This window comes from Papilio polytes, unplaced genomic scaffold (genome assembly GCF_000836215.1).
Source record: "Papilio polytes unplaced genomic scaffold, Ppol_1.0 DF823691.1, whole genome shotgun sequence".
Classification (NCBI taxonomy): Eukaryota; Metazoa; Arthropoda; class Insecta; order Lepidoptera; family Papilionidae; genus Papilio; species Papilio polytes.
In genome coordinates this window covers 1,924,443-1,943,985 of record NW_013525513.1, presented here as the reverse complement: position 1 = coordinate 1,943,985, position 19,543 = coordinate 1,924,443, and the positions used below count along the sequence as shown (strand labels likewise).

The 19,543-nt window shown below is 38.3% G+C and overlaps 1 protein-coding gene across 2 annotated transcripts in view; it reads right to left on the bottom strand.

Annotated features, from left to right (window-relative positions):
• Nucleotides 1-7,298: 7,298 nt before the first annotated feature.
• Nucleotides 7,299-19,543, bottom strand: part of LOC106104230 (rho guanine nucleotide exchange factor 17) — a 79,181-nt gene continuing 66,936 nt past the window's right edge. For both annotated transcript variants that reach the window (XM_013284207.1, XM_013284208.1), the window contains 13 exons: nucleotides 19,414-19,505; nucleotides 18,190-18,412; nucleotides 17,226-17,317; nucleotides 16,787-16,917; nucleotides 15,250-15,410; nucleotides 14,432-14,527; nucleotides 13,771-13,985; nucleotides 12,752-12,932; nucleotides 11,820-11,887; nucleotides 11,190-11,323; nucleotides 10,415-10,592; nucleotides 9,570-9,740; nucleotides 7,299-8,609 (listed from right to left, as the gene is read on the bottom strand). In XM_013284207.1, coding sequence (XP_013139661.1) covers nucleotides 8,323-8,609; nucleotides 9,570-9,740; nucleotides 10,415-10,592; nucleotides 11,190-11,323; nucleotides 11,820-11,887; nucleotides 12,752-12,932; nucleotides 13,771-13,985; nucleotides 14,432-14,527; nucleotides 15,250-15,410; nucleotides 16,787-16,917; nucleotides 17,226-17,317; nucleotides 18,190-18,412; nucleotides 19,414-19,505 — 2,029 coding nt within the window. In that variant the 3' untranslated portion in view covers nucleotides 7,299-8,322. The remainder of the gene's footprint in view (nucleotides 8,610-9,569; nucleotides 9,741-10,414; nucleotides 10,593-11,189; nucleotides 11,324-11,819; nucleotides 11,888-12,751; nucleotides 12,933-13,770; nucleotides 13,986-14,431; nucleotides 14,528-15,249; nucleotides 15,411-16,786; nucleotides 16,918-17,225; nucleotides 17,318-18,189; nucleotides 18,413-19,413; nucleotides 19,506-19,543) is intronic.

Genomic DNA, 19,543 nt, shown 5'->3' with positions numbered 1-19,543 from the left:
AAAAAATATCGATGTGTTCAATTTGTGTGTTCAAAAATAAATGTTTCTAAATCTACGCGGCGTCACGGCCGGTTACAGAATACGATGGATTTATCACGACCAATTCTTATTTTGAAACTAACGTAATTCACGTAATGCAAGAAATCAAATGCTTGATGGAATATCGTTTTGCTATTCACACTCAACTCTTTAATTTTAGTTCTATTTTTACTAAATGCCCAAACACCTAATAGTTAGACTACTTTATAATATAGTTGTGAATGATAATTCTCAAACTACAACGAAATTAGACGGCCACTTAAACCAAATTTACACAGTACAGTTTTTTTAATATCTTAAGGTAGCAAACGAGCGAGCGGCAACCTGAATCCGCCAAAAAGGGCGAAGCGACCGCTGCCCATAGACATTCGCAATAGCGTATGCGTTGCCTACCTTTAATCGACGAAGTAGGAGACACACATAAATAGGATATGTCCCCTTCCTATGCATCTCCTCCACCTTCAAATCCACGTTCCCTTCCGATCCTTTTCATACAAGAAATAGGGTGGGAAGAAAAAGGAACTAAAGTTGGACCATGGTACTGCGATATAATTGGTGGTTCTACACTAGACTTAAGTCGACAGAAGTCGGAGAGTGAACGGCTAGTTCTATGCAATCATCATCTCTCTTTACTCCTTTGAACAAGGATTTTTGCAGATGTGACGCGGAGAGGATGTTTGCACCCGAGAAGCTAGCGACCCAGCAGCGAAGAGACGTATGGGAGATTATCACGACCCATATATATGAGATATTTCAGGATTTATACCAAACAATTAAATCTTAGATATATACTAGCAATTTGAGTTTATACAAAAGAAGCTATATACATATAGATTAATCTAAAATCTATATTGATTGATTTTAAGTACATCATACTAATATTATACAGAGGAAAACTTTGTTTCATTGTAATGGGTAGGCTTAAAAACGACTGGACCGTTTTTAAAAATTATTTCACCAACTGAAACAAAGGTTAAATTTTATTTCGGAATTATTTATTGGCGGACGGAGCCGTGGGCAACAGCTAGTATTTTATATACTGCTTCAAATACGCTCGCGAACCTGCACAGTGGGCGATAAAAGGCGAAATGTGAGGTTTTCTGAAAAAACTGTGTATTTATACATTTCCAGTATTGCAAGTGTTTACCGGCGCGTGTAATGTGTACAAGAGCAATCTTGTTAAACTAACACACAGAGGAACAAAAGGGTAGTCGGGGTGAAATGGTACAGATATCATAACATAATTTTTTTTAAATGACTGTATATATATATATATATATATATACAATATAAAGATACAACATATAAACATAGCATATGTACAGTCCTTTAAACATATATATATATATATATATATTATACATATATATATATATATATATATATAAATATTGCATACTCTACAGAAAAGTAGAATATATAAAAAGATACAACATAGCATATGTTTAAAGGACTGTACATATGCTATGTTTATATGTTGTATCTTTTTATATATTCTACTTTTCTGTCGAGTATGCAATATTTTTTATTAGTCAAAAAAAATACACGCTACTATCCAAGCTGTTCATGCTTCCTGTTATGCCATTAAGATTCATTAGTTAAATTATGTTTGATCCATTCTATGACGATTTTTTGGCCAATTATATTACAAGACCGCTTAACTTAGTTCTTAGTAATCGTGTATATTCCATTACTATGATACCTGTCTATTATTAAACATTTATCTTGAAATTATTACGGTTTTTTTTATAACATAAGGTGGCAAACGAGCAAGCGGCCACCTAAATCCGCCAAAATGGCGAAGCGACCGTTGCCCATAGACATCCGTAATTGCAAATGCGTTGCCTACCCTTATACAAAGGAGGAGACACGCATAAAGAAGATATTTTCCCTTCCTATGCATCTCCTCCACCGTCAAATCCATTTCCACTTCCCATCCCCTCTTTATAAGAAAAGGGTGGTAAAGAGAAAAGGACTTAAAGTAGGCCTCCGGCACCACAGCGGGACTGAAGCGTGGGGAGCAGTGTCTTCATTCTGCGAGGCTGTCATGCAAAAAAAAGAGGCCGCCGAGCGCGCTAGGGAGAAGGAAAATCCCGCCCAAAGACGCCGCCGAAGACCTCGGAATGTTTCGTGAGTGTGGCTCCTAATTTAGTTACGAAAGTACCTATCGCTCTCGGGTGCATAGGATAGGGCCCTAAGCACCAATACCGAGACTCTGAGATGGCCGTAAAAAATGTGCAGGACGAGCTACATTCGTAGCAAAGCGTTGGGGGGTCACGGTCGCGTTCCAAATGGAGATCCCGTGGCCCCTCGTTAGCGCTGTGGGAGACCACCGTGGGGTTTTTAGTTGGTGCAAGCCCAACATCACTCATCTTTACCCCTATAAAGTTGAGTATGCGTCTAGGCCTAACTTAAGTCCCTTTCTCTTTACCACCCTTTTCTTATAAGGAGAGGTTGGGAAGAGGAAGTGGATTTGACGGTGGAGGAGATGCATAGGAAGGGGAAATATCCTCTTTATGTGCGTCTCCTCCTCCGTCGTATACGGGTAGGCAACGCATCTGCAATTGCGGATGTCTATGGGCAGCGGTCGCTTCGCCATTTTGGCGGTTTCAGGTGGCCGCTTGCTCGTTTGCCGCCTTATGTTATAAAAAAAAAAAAAAAGGCATTTCCCCACTCTAAAAAAAAAGGCCTCCGGCACCACACTCATCAGACGAAACACGGATTGCTTCCATTTCACGCCTGTCTTCTGTGTGGTCGTGGTATTACACCGGACGTGCCGGCACATTCGTGCTACGATGTTAAAGCAGACACTACCACTATGGTACTTCACATACCAGTTGTCAAACTAATAATCATAAACGAACAATAGAGTGAAATAAGAGAACAACATTTCACATGTTTTAATTTTAACTCTATTGCTCACACATATGTGGACAAAAATATTTAATTTTTTTTAAAAATAGGTACTGGTTGCCCATTTTAGCCACACATCCCCTCATCCTTAGTGGCCGAATGTAATCAAAGCAACTGGACACAAATGTCAAGCGACCGCGCACGTACCTTTGTTAAGATGCGGTCACTAGAAACGAGAGCTTTAATAAAAAGTGGATAAAAATGTACTAATTATTACCACAAGCAATTTACAGTTGATAGTTACAAGCAGTTCCTTAGTGTACATTTTCTTCATCTGAATTATGGAATTTAGCCGTCGCCAATTTTCGGAATGCGTTGAAAATTCTTACTTATAAGTGTAATTTGCTTCAGTGAAATCGAGGCCGATATCAATTGATTTACATATAGTGAAAATAACTTTAATATATTCATTGGTTGGTCCTTTTTTTGTTAAAATAATTCAGGGCTGCTAACAACACTGACGAAATTATATTTCAATGCGATGATTGGATATTAAGTAATAATTATTAGTGGTCTGCTAAAGGTACCAAATCCTGTAGGGTAAGGAAAAAGGGCAAGGTATTTTCTTTTTAATTCGAGATTCCTTTTTGCGTATCAGTGTGCAGATAGCTGTTGATGATGATTCGCCTATACATTTAAAAAAAAATTATAGTAACAAAAGAAATAATGACAGGAAACTTCGCCTTATAACAGTCGCAAGCAATACGTAACTAACAATATTTTAATTTAATAACAGTCACAGTCCCGGTAGAGCTTGGTTAGGGGTAAAAAGTGAAATACGTTGTGACAGCCCTAGGGGATAGGGCTGGCGCGCTCCTATATAAACCTGTGGAAAAATCAAACCGCATTCAGAAAGGGAGCAAGCGTTCTACTGTTCACTCCTTTTGAAGAATTCGAAGAAAGGTCTTTGATGACTATGATTTTGATATGATATAAATCGAAAATTGGATTGAAACTGTAAGTAAAATTCGTTTCAGTTGTTTTTTGTTTTTTAATTCAAAGTGAGTTTGATAATAATTCATTTAATTTATTAAAAAATAGTTAAGTTGGTTTAGAAATAATTTGTTTTTAAGTTTTAATTTAATTTACATGCAGTTGTAATATTGATAGTCTTTTTTTTTCAGATTCCAATATGATGATAAAGTGGTTGCTTTTGTTTATATATCTGTTACTTTTAATAAATCAAGTATCATGTCACAAAAATGGTACATTATTGAAAAGAAATGCAAATAAAAAACATGACATGAAGGAAAGAATAAAAGAAAACCGAATGAAACGATCATTGAGCAGTGAAGCTGCAAAAATACTTCTGCCTCTAAACTCGAAATTTATAGAAAGCGAATTAAAAAAGGAAAACCAAATAAATACCGATTTGGAGCAACCTTTTTGGGGAATGAGGGGACGAAGGGAAAGTTCCGAAGAATTACACGCAGATCCACAGAAAAGCTGTAAAAACTGCTATAAAGGCTTATTGACTAACACAGGTGATATAAAAGAGATTTTATCACCTTTTTGGGGCAATCGTGGCAGAAGAAGTTCTGAAGAAATTGATAACATTATTCCTGTTAATCCATTTCGGGGAAATAGAGGACGAAGACAGGACGATGAAGACGACCCATTTTGGGGAAATAGAGGACGAAGGCAGGACGATGAAGATGATCCATTTTGGGGAAATAGAGGACGAAGACAGGACGATGAAGACGACCCATTTTGGGGAAATAGAGGACTGAGACAGGACGATGAAGACGATCCCTTCTGGGGAAATAGGGGACGGAGACAGGACGATGAAGACGATCCCTTCTGGGGAAATAGGGGACGGCGGCAGGACGATGAAGACGATCCCTTCTGGGGAAATAGGGGACGGAGACAGGACGATGAAGACGATCCCTTCTGGGGAAATAGAGGACGGAGACAAGACGATGAAGACGATCCATTTTGGGGAAATAGAGGACGAAGGCAGGACGATGAAGATGATCCATTTTGGGGAAATAGAGGACGAAGACAGGACGATGAAGACGACCCATTTTGGGGAAATAGAGGACGAAGGCAGGACGACGAAGATGACCCATTTTGGGGAAATAGAGGACGAAGGAAAGAAATAAAAGACAACGAGAAGATTTTAAATGGAATAAGGAAACAGGATGAACTTGAACCTTTTTGGGGTAAACGAATACGACGAAAAGCTGGAAAACTTACAGCCAACGGTGTTTTTATTGATGATGTTGAGCCGTTTTGGGGTAACAGAGGTCGAAGAGATGCTATTGAACCGTTTTGGGGTAGTCGTGGTAAAAGAAAAAATCGGTCCAGTAACATAAACATGCAAGGAGGACTATCTAAAGCACAATTAAGAGATAACATTTTAAGAACGATGAACAGTTTTGAAAATAATATGGCAAGCACAAGGTTACGTAGAAGTGATGACGTCATAGATTATTCTAACCAAGGTAAAGAAAGGAAACTATTACAATTATTAACAGGGATTAAAGGAAATAAATTACGACGCAAAGTAAACTCTGATACGTCTGATTTTGGATTACATTTCAAACCAACGGAACCAGAAACGATTCTCGATGATAGAATTTATGCAGAGCAACCGCGTTATATTTTAGTTGAGAGAAGTAGCCGTTCTTCGGCTGAAGAGGATCCATTCTTTATCACAAGAGGCAAAAAGTTTTCTAAATTTGAATCACCTAGAGGAAGGCGAGGTGCGATAGAAGAACTTGTTAAATCTGTCAAGAACGATCCTTATTACATCGCTCGAGGTAAAAAAAGTCCTGAAGGTGTTAAAATTGGAAACTCGAAGGTCTCAAAAAATGATTTCGATAAAGCATCAGAATTAATTTGTTCAACCATTGATCTATTGTCAAAAAGAGATAAGAATAAAGTGAAAAGAGATGTTAATGAGAGTGATAGAGATAGGAGAACTATATTGAAGAAATTAGCAGCACAATTACAAGATGATCCTTATTTTGTTAGTAGAGGGAAGAAAGATATCAGTGCAGACAATGGAACTTTAGATCTTATTAACCAAATGGCGTCTAAATGCGTTTCACGTTACTAAATTCTTTAAATATGATTAAACACTACGCTATAATATAGGAGCTACGTACAGAAGTCTATAGTCTAACGATAGAGAGTATTTCGGCTAATGGCTGCAATACCTTTAGTTATTTATAAGTAGTATAATTATGAATTAAATTTTGTCGCATATAACCGTGTTTTATTGAAATTCAACATCCCTTAACCTTTTTACACTGGAAAATATAATCTTGTGTATAAAAGAAATTATCAAATTTGCATCAATCTCTATTTTCAAGGGGGATGACAATATACTATGAATTGGAGCTAGCATATAAAAATTGTTAGAAGTATTAATGTCATCGACAAAATTTGTATGAGATTGTGTTTAAACAAATTAGGGGTAACCTACAAAAATTTAATGCAATTATTACCGACATACTACGAGTAATTTCTCACAAATTTTCGTGTTACCTCCAGGAGCTTTGTAAAAACCTTCGTAACTATTTCCATCCATCAATCTATCACCAGCTTACTTTACGTCCCCACTGAGGGGTTTAGATCCTACCCTTAGTTAGGGGTGACTAGGCCATAGTCAACCGCGCTCTACAAGTGCGGGTTGATTTCACATTTATCTTTGAATTTCTTGCCCGATATGTGCAGGCATCGCGATGTTTTCCTTCACCGTAAGAACGTCGAGTAAATTATGTACATATGAAATTCGAAAATCACATTGGTACTGTGGGATCCGAACCCTAGATCTGTAGATTACAAGTCAAGTCAAGTCAAAATATTGTTTAATAGTAGTGTTACTGTATTTAATACTAGCTATTCCCGTGCGACTTCATCCGCATGAAATGATGAAAATTTTATTTTATTGTTTACATGTGTCAATTACAAACGTCAAAATGACATGACGACAACCTTGCTTCCTTGATGTTGGCAGCAACTTATGGTCTCTTTCCCACATTAATGTTTTTATCCAAAATATTTACCCTCTTAGTTTAATGGTGTTAAAATATATAGCCTAAAGCGTGACGTGTAGGGTTTTTTTTAAAAAAAAAAGGATTATTCAAAAATATGCTGTAATTTCTGAAATCTTAGGCGACAAAGAAGTGTGTGTTTACGCTTTATTATAATAGTATAGATTACTTAAAATATTAGTAAAAGTAATGGTAAAAAAAAGAAAAAACCTATACATAATAAAAAAAAGAATTCATTAATGTAATGAGGAATACGCAACCAAAAAAAAGAAAAAAAAAAGATATAAACTGAGCCAAAAAGAGTACGGACCACGAGTCTGTAGATGTTAATAAAAAAAAAAAAACTGAGCCACAACGCTCGTTATTATTTATTGCGTTTTAAATAAAAGAATTGTTTAGTGCGACATCATTTAATCATTTTGCAATAAGTACAGGATACCTACGTTTTCCAAGCGTTTAACAATCAGTTGCTCCTGTAGGTAACATTTGAAGAGAACATTTTGAGCAATTAATTTATATTATTCTTTACTATCTTCACAACACAAAGATCTTTATAATGTAGACATAGAGATATTGGTAAAATCGTACTGGAAATTTCCATCTATTTTTACTATATTTATGATTAAAATTGCACTATTAATGCATTTTATAAACGTATCTATTTGAATACAGTACAAGCGGTCAATTAGATAAGCCTCAAAGAAATGGTAAAACTTAATAATAGTGTCATAGAAGCGTAAAACAGATTCTAAATTTAAATTTTTCTGCCGACTCCTTTTCTATCTCACTCATTCTCTCTGATAAAAGTGAAATAGCAATTACAAGGATATTTCGACCCACTATATCAACGTGTACACGTGCTCTTCTTAAATTGCAAATAAAAAACTATATAACTATTCGATTCACGTTAACATTGTTATTAAATCTATATTTCTTTCTAAAATCTAATAGTAAAATTCTGTACATTTACAATAAGTCTGTAACTCAAAATTAACCAAAGAACTTCAGTTAATTCTGACATCAGACACTAATAAAACAGTTATATGGACATCCAAAATATTCATGATATGGATAAGTTATAGTAAAGATTTTCTCTAAAATTTTATTATAATTAAAATTTCTAAAGGTATATAGCATAGCCGAAACCTTTTTAATAATACTGCGTGTTAATTATTCGTAATTTCGACGAAACGGCGTGACATTTGATGTCCTAACATAATAATCTCATGCGCCATCTATCCGTAATTAACGATTAGGCTCTTGGACATATCGAGCGTCACAAAACACCTAACATCAATTTTAAACTTTAATACGATACGCATACGGTCGCGTTTCGTTTGCTTGAAACCCTGTAGGCCGTAGATTCGTTTCAGACTCGCCAAAGAAGCAAATGATTGGTCGAGTCCTCTCGTCCCGCGTCTTCGGACATCGTGGAACTTCGGAAGTCTTCGTAACCGTCTCCTCCAGAAATGATTAAAGTTTCTTTGTTATTTTGTGTGTTTTCGGCCTGTTTTTGCATTTTCTCTGCATTAGCTGAGCGTCGGCTTAATGCTTTAGTTTTTAGCGTCTGCGTTGGCTTGGCTGGTTGCTTCTGAGGTGCCGGGTTCTCGACCACGGTGAGGAATCGTACGTGTCCAGTGTGGCCGTAGGTAATACCTAGAAAGGAAAGTTGACTTTATAACCTCGAAATTGTCTCTGTAACTAATTTATCATATTTTACCATTAAATATATGCATTAATGTTTATGTAAGTGTTTTTATAAGAGAAAGGGACAAAAGAGCAGCGGGAACACCGTGATTATCGAAATCAATGGACATCAGCAATACGACAGGAACTACTAGAAGGACCTTAACTCCATTGGAAATATCAAAGACAGATCATTCCACAAGGCAGCTGCGCGAGGCAGAAAGTTTTTCAAAAACCGCACAGTTGAGAAGGAACTTAAGGCGAATAATTCAAAGATATGTGAAGTCAATCCGCAGTGGGACAGCGTAAGTAACTATAGCCTAGTTACCACTTAAGGTAGACTCCGAGCCTCTCAGGGATGTACAAAGAAAGCAGGAAACTAACGTTCTAAGGCCAGTGGAGTCGATCAGTAAGAGTGTGTACAAAATGTGTAAATGTTTCTTGTGTGTACAAATAAGTTGTAGTGTGTATTGTACTAGAGCGTCTGTGGCATAGGATTGCCCTTCAGTAGGGATGTATAAAGAATGGAGGAAACTCACGTTCCAAGGCCAGTGGAGTCGATCAGTAAGAGTGTGTACAAAATGTGTAAATGTTTCTTGTGTGTACAAATAAGTTGTTGTGTGTATTGTACTAGAGCGTCGGTGGCATAAGAGAGCCCCTCAGTAGGGATGTACAAAGAATGGAGGAAACTAACGTTCCTCCGCAAGACAATTGGAGTCGATGAGTAAGAGTGTGTACAAAATGTGTAAATGTTTCTTGTGTGTACAAATAAGTTGTAGTGTGTATTGTACTAGAGCATCGGTGGCATAGGAGAGCCCCTCAGTAGGGATGTACAAAGAATGGAGGAAATTAACGTTCCTCCGCAAGACAATTGGAGTCGATGAGTAAGAGTGTGTACAAAATGTTGTGTAAATAGGTGTTAGTGTGTACCGGTGAGGTGCGGCACAGTGAAGGCGCCGGTGCGCTTGTTGGGCGAGTTGTGGAGCGGCGCGGAGAGCAGCACGCCGGCGCTGGTGCCCACCCACAGCGTGTCGCGGTGCGCCAGCAGCGCCGTCACGCGCAGGCACGCCGCCTTGTGCTGCCGGATTATCTCGTCGCAACCTTGCAAGTCATTACAAAATATGTTATACAAATTAATTGGAATAAATTTAAATGTTTTGTTAGGAAAAATGTTCTCGATAAAATGGGTATCTATGGCTAGAGCCGTAAACAAGAAATAGATTCCGCTGATGTAGACCTTACCGGATTGGGCCAGTGTCGAGTGTTTATGGTTATTATATTATATTTTGGGAGAGATGGGTAGGTCCATCTGAATGGGTCTACACCTAGATCACTACATACATAGATAATCTTCCTTATTACTAACACAAATGCGGATGTTTAGATGGATGCATGTTTGTTAGAGTTGGCCTAAACTGTTTATCGGATTTAAATACAATTTGATATAAATGTGGAGAATAGTCAGAAAGAACAAATAAGCTACTTTTGATATCTAAAATAGTTTTAGTTCATTTTTTTTCCTTGTGGAATACCGCCAATTGCCACGACTGTATATATGTAAAGAACACCCCGCTCTGTCCCCACGTGAGATTAAAAAAATCCACCTGTCCCACTTTTTAGTCCCACTATCACACACAAGGTGAAAGGTGGGGCAGTTATAAAATAAAATAAGTTCAACCGTCCCCTCGACGCAACGGTGAGACAGCTTAAACTATTTATTCTCATCTGTCCCTACGTGGAGACAGAGCAGGGTGACAGTTGGAAATAATCAGTACCATGTAACATCTTGGTGACTTGCGGCGTGATGTTGATCTCTGCGAGGTGGTCGCGCGTGGCGGCGTGGTAGCAGCGCAGCGTGGCCGCGTTGTGCAGCGCCAGCCAGATGGAGCCGCCCGCCACCGCCATGTGGCTTATCGGCTTCGATTCTGAACTTATTTGGAATGTTTCGTCAACCTGAAAACGTACAAATATTAAAAATTAATAAAACGTTTTTTTTTTTGGAGAAAACTATAATATAAATTGTTTTAACACAACTTCAATATCTTCCGTCCCTATTACTCGTAGAACTTATCTATCATAAACTTCCTCATCTAAAGAAATAATGACCATAACTACCACCTTTTAGGGGTTCGTTTAGAAGTATTTAGGGGTCGCCATTAATAATTTTATTTTAGAAAGAATTTAGGGTCTGGTTGGTGAAACCAGGCATAAGTCTAATGGTACTAAGAAAATTACTTTAAGTTCATTTTATGTACAGTCTCGAAAATTTTTCCTAAAGGATCCACTTTAGGAAAAATTGCCTTATTGATTGCTACGAGACAACGTTCGCCTCCTACAAATAACTAATTAGATAGCAGTGAATGCAAACGAAGAGATAACAAAAAGAAACTAACCGACTTTTTTTTCGTACAGAAACATTTGTTGTCGTTTCTAAATGTTCAAACGATTGTAGCTTTTGAAGTGGAACACCGCCAGTTTACCCAACTGTGCATACTCTTAAAAATATGTAGAATAGAATATAGTATTATATTATAATAGACGTTTGTGTACCTGCAAGGAGTGTGGGTTGATAATCTTGATATGCGAGTGCGTGGCGCACCACAGCCGGCCCGCGGACAGCAGCATGCCGCTCACCGGCCCGCCCGCGCCCACGCCCAGCGTCGCGCGCTCGCACCACGACCCGTCTGCACAACACACGCTCACTACACTCACCACACTCACCACACTCACCACGCTAACCACAAAACTCATAAACCTTTTAACAACAACACATCTGTGTTTCGTCTGAGTGCGAAAGGCGGCCTATTTATTCACTTCAACTTTACCTTTCCACTCTTTTCTTATAAAGGAAGGTATGGATTTAAAGGTGGAAGGGACGCATCTTTATGTGCGTCTTTTACTCCGGGAATAAGTCAGGCAACGTATTAGTAATTGCGTTTATCTATGGGCTTGGCTTCGGTATTTTGGCGATTTTAGGTGGCAAGTTACTAGATTTAGTAGACATTTAACTTAGTGGGCTACAATCTATATTGATCATTTGATACCATATGACGTAAAATTCGCGCCAATCATGTTGCGGTAATCTATGGCCTATTTTAACTAGTTATCTACGTTTATGGGATACCTTCTATTCTACGCCTATAAGAAGTCATCTAGAGTAATAAGTTAGGTCATACTCACCAATATCCCGACAATAGACCACAAGATCGCCGTTGCCAAGAGCAACAAATACCTTGCCCTCCATGTACCTATAACAAATGTCATTTTACATTATGTTTTTAATACAAAATGGCGGAATTGTTAATTTTTAAGTTAACTGTTACACTATAATTCCACATGGCATATAAAGTTGTATAGTAATTGTAATATTTTTCAAATTTCTTCACCCAGAACATGTTAGGTGTAAATAGAAGATGGGAATTCGCTGCGCAACATACAGCTTAAAATCTAGACTAGACTTAGCAATATATAATCTTCATCCTTATCCTACTCCCGTAGGGTCGACACAGCGGGTTTTCGTCCTCCAAATAACTCTATCCGTCATCTCAGTTTTCACTCCCTTCTTGATCATGTCATCCATCTCTTTCTAGGTCTACCTAGGTCTATCCTCTACCGGAGCTTATAACAACATTTTTAAAGTGACTTTTTAAGGAGTAAAAAGTTAGCATGGTATGGGCATGTTACGAGGGATGAATCATATGTAACAAGGGCGTTAGTTAGAGGTGTCGTACACCTGTAGTAGACCTAAAGAGATGGATTGCGTGAAAGATGACAGAAGGGAGTGATGGCTGAGATGATAAAATTATTGACAAAAACCATTGCGTCATTACGGAAGTTGAATAAGATGATGAAATCTATTGAGTGTTGTTTGAAGTTGTAGTTGGAATACAGTTGACGTGCCACGGATTCGTACGAAGCGATTTGAGACGTCTTTTCTCACACGCAAAAGAATGGAATAAGCTGCCGGCGTCAGTGTTCCCAACCAATTATAACGGTGCTTTCAAGAAAAGGATGAATAGATACTTCTAAAATTAGCGTGTAACATCCTTCGACTACTACTTAAGTATAGTATGGGCAGGAGTTGATTTTAAAAATCTTAAAAAAAAACTCACACAATGGAATGCACGCCCGAGTTGTGTTGCAATTTGATCTTGTTCTTCTTGATGCGGATGTTGTCGAGGCAGTTGTAGACGTGGATGCAGCCGTCTTCTGTCCCCAGCCACATGGTGGGCTGGTTGCCGGATGTGCTGCTATCCTCTGAAGACTGGCGGCTTGTAGGCGATGATAATGTGCCTGTAATTACATGGAAGGCCATAAGATTTTGTTCTTTGATATTTTTTTATTAAGATTTATTATTTTAGTAAGTGTCTTATAATGGTTGGTTCTCCCTTTTAATTTATATTACATAGGTTTCATTTACATTTATGAAAATAAATACATTTAGTGAAAAGATATGTATGTAATGAATAAGCTCAAAAACCGATTTTAATTTTTTTTTCGACTAGAAAGCTATATTATAACAAATTATATTTATTACTACTTTTTCTTATCGCAGACAAAGTCGCGATTAAAAGATATATTTTAAGAAGCCAAAATTACACACATAAATTATTTTAAGCAGATACATTCTACTAAATAAAAAGCAATGTGTTAATTAAAAAAAGCAAGGCATGCAACGAAGAGAATGTAAAATTTTCCTACCAGCCATAATACGTCCGGGTACTTGTGTTAGAAAGGGTAAAACATATTGGTTAATAAGTGAGATAGAAAAGGACATACATACGTAAAGGTAGATCATGTTACGAAGGAATTACATTGACTAAAATATATGGAGATTAATTAAAATATTAAGTTTCTTTCGCTTTGAATAAAAAAAATCGTTTTATAATAAGGATGTCTTTATACAGGATGCCCGTTAATTACTTTGTGCTGTAATATATTTAAACATGAAAGAGAAATGTTTAACAACATTTTATTCTATATGATTTCTGGACATCCTGTATACATTTCATTTATACTAATATCACAATGAGGAGAGTAAAGGGAAAAATCACGCATTTAAATGATTTGGTCGACGATCTATTAAAGTGCTTTTTGAAGGTCCCTACTTCATAATTGTATGAAAACTCACCGCTGGTGATGCCCATAGCTTGCTTATCAACCGCAGGGTTTGAGCTGGACTTGATGACAGGGTGCACCTGCATGTGTGCTTGTCCCCCCGGCGCCGCCTGCCCCGTGTGCGGCGAGCTCAGGCTCTTGCAGTGCACGGGGGCCGGCCGCTCCCCGCGCTCACCCTCAGGGTTCTCGCTAGATGAACCCTCGTCATCGTCATCACTTGAAGATGAACTGTGAATAAAAAAAATATTATGATTAAAAAAGTAAATGATAATAGAAACGTTTGATTTTTACTAGCTGTTGCCCGCGACTTCGTCCACGCGATATTAAGATAAAAAGTACCCTATATGCTTGTTAATGTCAGCTACCCTTCAGTGAAAGTGCGGTCGAAATCGGCCCAGCCGTTTCGGAGATTAAGGAACAAACGCGGCTTGCAGACAGACAGACAGACAAACTTTTTTTTAAACGCGATTTTCTTTATCAGCATCACAAATTCTTTCAGAAATCTCGAATTTTTCTTTTGATGTTACAAACAAACCAATTTTTTCCTACAGATACATTTATAAGCTGCATTGTATTTATATTCCGCGTCTCATTTCAAATGTTAAAACTATTGTAACTTTGAAGGTGGAGCACCGCTAGTTTCCGACTGTACATAATTTATTATACTTGCATACCTATCAAGGCGAATATTCTTGCAGCTGTCATCAGGATCTGATATGCTGATACCCGGCTTCCCAGTAGATCCAGTACTATTCAAAGAACTGGTACTCCTGGAACAAGTTTGACTATGTAGTTATTGAATATTAATAATGATTGCGGCAATATATACCAGTTTGTATTAATCCAGTCCAGCGACCTAATCTAGTGCTGGACTACGTCTGTTAAATATAATGCAATAATGGAATTTATTTATTGGAAAGATACACAAATTGCATGTTTCAAATATACAACCAAATGAAATATACTATAGACAGTAAAAAAGCAGTTATCATGCACACTGTACCAGCACACTTGACAGTCCAGTTATTGACCAACTGTACTGGCCGAGTGTTAACCGCGTATGAATGAAAAGTAATGATCTATATGGGTTGCAGTTAACTGACAGTTTATAGATTATTCATCCCCGTGAAATAAGAAATAATAATTAAAAAATATAACCTATGTTACACTGATAATGTAGCTTCTTAATGGTGAAAGAATTTTTAAAATCGGCCCAGTAGTTTTTGAGTTACAATTCAAGTTCAATACATACAAAAATACAAATCTTTCCTCTTTATAATATTACTAATTTGGATGGATGGATAGATGTTTTTTAGAGTATGTAGCTAAACGGGTGAACGGATCTCGATGAAATTTGGCATAGATGTAGAGCATAGTCTGGAAGAACACATCGGCTGCCTACTTTTGTTTTTTTTTTTCTTAAACCACGCGGACGGACTCGCGGGTGAAAGCTAGTAATGTTATAAATAATCCAAGGTACAAAACTACTTACGGTATATCTAGCGTGTGTTGCCTGGCGAGAGCGGGCGCGGGCGGCACGCACGCCACGCACAGAATGCGTGCGTTGCACACGCCATTGCATGACGTCACCTGCGGCTTGGGGGACAGCGTCAGCACGCACACCTGTCCTACGTACCCGTCGCTGTTGCAAACCTACAGATTCATTACATTTTTTTTTATAATATAAGGTAGCACACGAGCAAGCGGCCACCCAAATCCACCGAAATGGAAAGCGACCGCTGCCTATAAACATCCGCAATTGCAGATACGTTCCCTACCTTTACTTGACGGTGGAGGAGACGCACATAAAGAGGACATTTCCCCTTACTACGCCTCTCCTCCAGCGTCAAATCCACTTTTTCTTCCCATCCTTGCCTCTTAAGAAAAGGGTGGAAAGTGAAAGGGACTAAAATTAGGTCTCCGGCACCACACTCATCAGACGAAACGCGGAATTGCGTCCACTTCACGCCTGTTTTCTGTATGGTCGTGGTATTACACCGGGCGAGCCGGCCCATTCGTGTGATTATGTTAAAGCGGGCTCTACCACTGTTAAACACATTAGGAACACTAAACAGAGGATGATGATGATATCCTTCATGACGTGGACAATGGTGAACCTTATTTCCGAGAGACCGAAGTTAGCTAGCAAACTTGAACTATGTTTAAAAGGACCGGGAACACGGCGCACTGTAACTGGCCTGGGAGTCATATGTAAAATAGTAGAAAGACTAGCTCGAATCCAATTAGAAAAACAGATGGCGTTAGTATCGTCAACACTAGCGCCACCTATATTATCGTACTTTGGGTTCAACTTCATTAAGAGTGGGCGCAAAATTAACTAAACCGCATAGCTGTTGTGCGATTGTCAATTGTTTTGCTGCCAATTCAACTGTTTATAACAAAATCGAGTTGATAAGAATTAAAACGAAACTAAACAGTTGTGCGATGATTTAGTCAAAAGTGTGCGCGCTCTTTGACGTGTTTTTAAAGAACTATATTCTGTAGTTAATGTGTATTGTTTATGCTAGGTTTCTGAAGCTTCTATTAATTTTATTGATACCTATTCATTAGTGTTAGGCTGACCTGTTTCAACCAAGTAAAATTGTTATAGTTCGGAAACTTTCACGAAGTAACCGAACCAAAAACACTACAGTGGTAGTGCCCGCTTTAACATCTTAGCACAAATGAGCCGGCACGCTCGGTGTAATACCACGATCACACAGAAGACAGGCGTCAAATGGAAGCAATTCCGTGTTTTGTCCGATGAGTGTGGTGCGGGAGGCCTAATTTAAGTCCCTTTCTCTTTACCACCCTTTTCTTATAAGGAGAGGTTGGGAAGAGGAAGTGAATTAGACGGTGGAGGAGATGCATAGGATATAAGGGTAGGCAGCACATCTGCAATTACGGGTGTCTATGGGCAGCGGTCGCTTCGCCATTTTGGCGGATTCTAGTGGCCGCTTGCTCTAAAAACTAACAGATTGTAGCTGGGAAACTGGTTATTAGTGATGTAGTTATGCAGTAAAAGTTACCCAAACATCCGGGGCTTGTCCTTTGGGTGGTAAAGTGGGCGCAGCGCACGTGAACTGCAAGCCAGCTCGCGTCTTGCGTATAGGAACAGGCGAGAGGAATTCAGGAGCGGGCCTTTCATGCCCGTACACACCTGTAATTAAAGTGACGATTTTATTGTATATTTAAATTATTTAAATATTCGTCCAAGACTGTTAGCGTGGAATTAAAAACAAAGTAGGCTCTGTTTTTTTCAAACTATCGACTACATCTATGTCAAATTTTATTTAAATCCGTTCAGCCGTTTAGGCTACACTCTAACAAACATCCATCCTTTCTTTCGCATTTTTAATGTTAGTAAGATTTCAAGTCTCTTATCATTAACTGATTCATCACAAGTAGTAAATGTATTTTAAATTTTTAGGAGTAATTCTTTGTAATAATGATAAATTAAATACTTACATAACTTTTGTTTTGTCTCGTTTATCAATTCCTCCCAACTGCTGCGCTTCTCCGTTTTGGGAAAGATTATAGTTAAGTTTTCGGGTCCATTTCTGAAATAAAATCAAAAGGATTATTAACACTAGAATTATCATAAGTCCGATTTTATTTTTAAGATTTACTAAAGCCGAAATTTTTTATTTAACATTATTGTTAATCTATTCTTTTCCAAACCCATTAATTGTGTGGAAGAGGCATTTACAGTTTCACCGGGTCCTAACAGATCGTAGAACGAATAGACTCAGCTTCGTTTTTTTAATAATAACGGATTAATCGGAACTGGTCGGTGCCTACACCGAATGCTTTCACATGAGTTCACTTTCGCCCGAGACTCCGTCCCCGTGGAATTAAAAAAAACACTGAGTGGCCTATATGTTCTTCCAGACTACCTTTTACGTCTGTACTAAATTTCGTCGAGATCCGTTAAGCCGTTTAAGCTACAAACTCTAACAAACTTCCATCCATCATAACTTTCGCATTTATAATATACTAGCTTTCGCCCGCGACTTCGTCCGCGTGGTATTAGAAAACATTAGAGCTATATAAATTACAAATAGCTACGTATCCCTCGGGAACCGGACATTTCTCGGGGTTGAAGCTTATCCCATGAGACTTTGTTTTACATCTGTGCCAAATTTCAATAAGATATGTTGAACCGTTGCAGAATGATCGAGTAAACATTAAAAAACTAAACTAATGAATCCCACGGGAACCGTAACTTATCCCGGGATAAAAGCCTATGTGTTCTTCCAGACTATGCTCTAAACCTGTGCCAAATTTCATGGAGATCCGATCAGCCGTTTAGGCTACAAACGCTAACAAACATCCATCCATCCATCCATCTAAACTTTCACATTTATAATATTAGTTAGAAGTTAGAAGTAAGGTATAATGTGTCAGGAATTTTAATAAGTAAATAACTAACGGAGTATTAACGCTGAGTTCCATATAGCAGAGTTGGGTGTCGCTGGCCTGGCGGTCGCTGAGCTGGCGGTTGGCGGCGAGCAGCGCGTCCCGCACGAGGTCCGCGAGCTGCGCGTGCGGCGCGTGCAGCGCGGCCACCTGCCGCGAGATCTGCGTCAACGTGCTCACGTCCTCTGTCAGAGATGCCACTTCTTGCATTATGCGACGCACGTTCTCATCTTTGGCTAGAAATAAATTAATCGTCAAATATGTATATGCGCTAGCGGCCTGAATCCGCTAAGATGGCGAAGCGACCGATGACCAGACATCCGTATTGCAGGTGTGTTACCTATCGATTGATCGACGGTAAAGAAGACGCACATAAATAGGATATTTCTCCGTTATGCGGCTCCTACACCATCAAATCTACTTTTCATCCCATCCTTTCCTTATAAGAAAAGGGTAGATAGGGACTAAAATTGAACCTCCGGCAACACACTCATCAGACGAAACGCTTAGTTGCTTGCACTCGAAACTAAAGTATCGCACAGCTGTTGGTCGCGCTTTGGTTCCTATAAGCTTTTATAGTGCGCACACTACTCGATTTTTAGTTGTGCAACTAAACAGTTGAATTGGCTGCGAAACAATCGACAATCGCAGAACAGTTGTGCGATAATTTAGTAAAGTGTGCGACCGCTCTAAATGCGATTGCAACCAACTTAACAGTTTTTTTTTATTTTATTTCGAACACTTACCATCAGGGGAACGTCGTATTCCTCTGGTTGCTTAGTAAAATAGAGATATATTTACATATTAAATATTAAATACCCATTCAGATTGATAAATTAAATGGAATCATGTGTATTGTAATACTAGCTGTTCGCGTTCGGATTCATCCGCATGAAATTATGAAAATTTTATTAACATATTGATAGCAAATGTCAAAGTAACATGGCATGACAAAACTTAGCAATTTTGCTTCCTTGATGTTGGCAGCAACTTATGGTCTCTTTCTCACATTAGTGTTGTTATCCAAAAAAATTACCCCCTAAGTTTAATGGCGTGAAAATATATAGCCTAAAGCATGATGTAAGTGTCCGGCTTTTTATTAAGAAAAGAATTATTCACAAATATGCTGTAGTTGCTGACATCTTAGACAACAAAGAAGTGTGTGTTTACGCTTTATTATAATAGTATAGATTAATGGATTGCGTAATAACTACGTTGAACGTGACATAAAAGTTACCTTTAACAATTTCAAGATCAGCCAAAGATATCCTCATTAGAAGTTTGTACTTATTCCCTTCCATTTGGCTCGCAATACTACTTTGGTATGTTCTGAAATTAAATGTTAAATATCAGTTGTGTACAGAGAA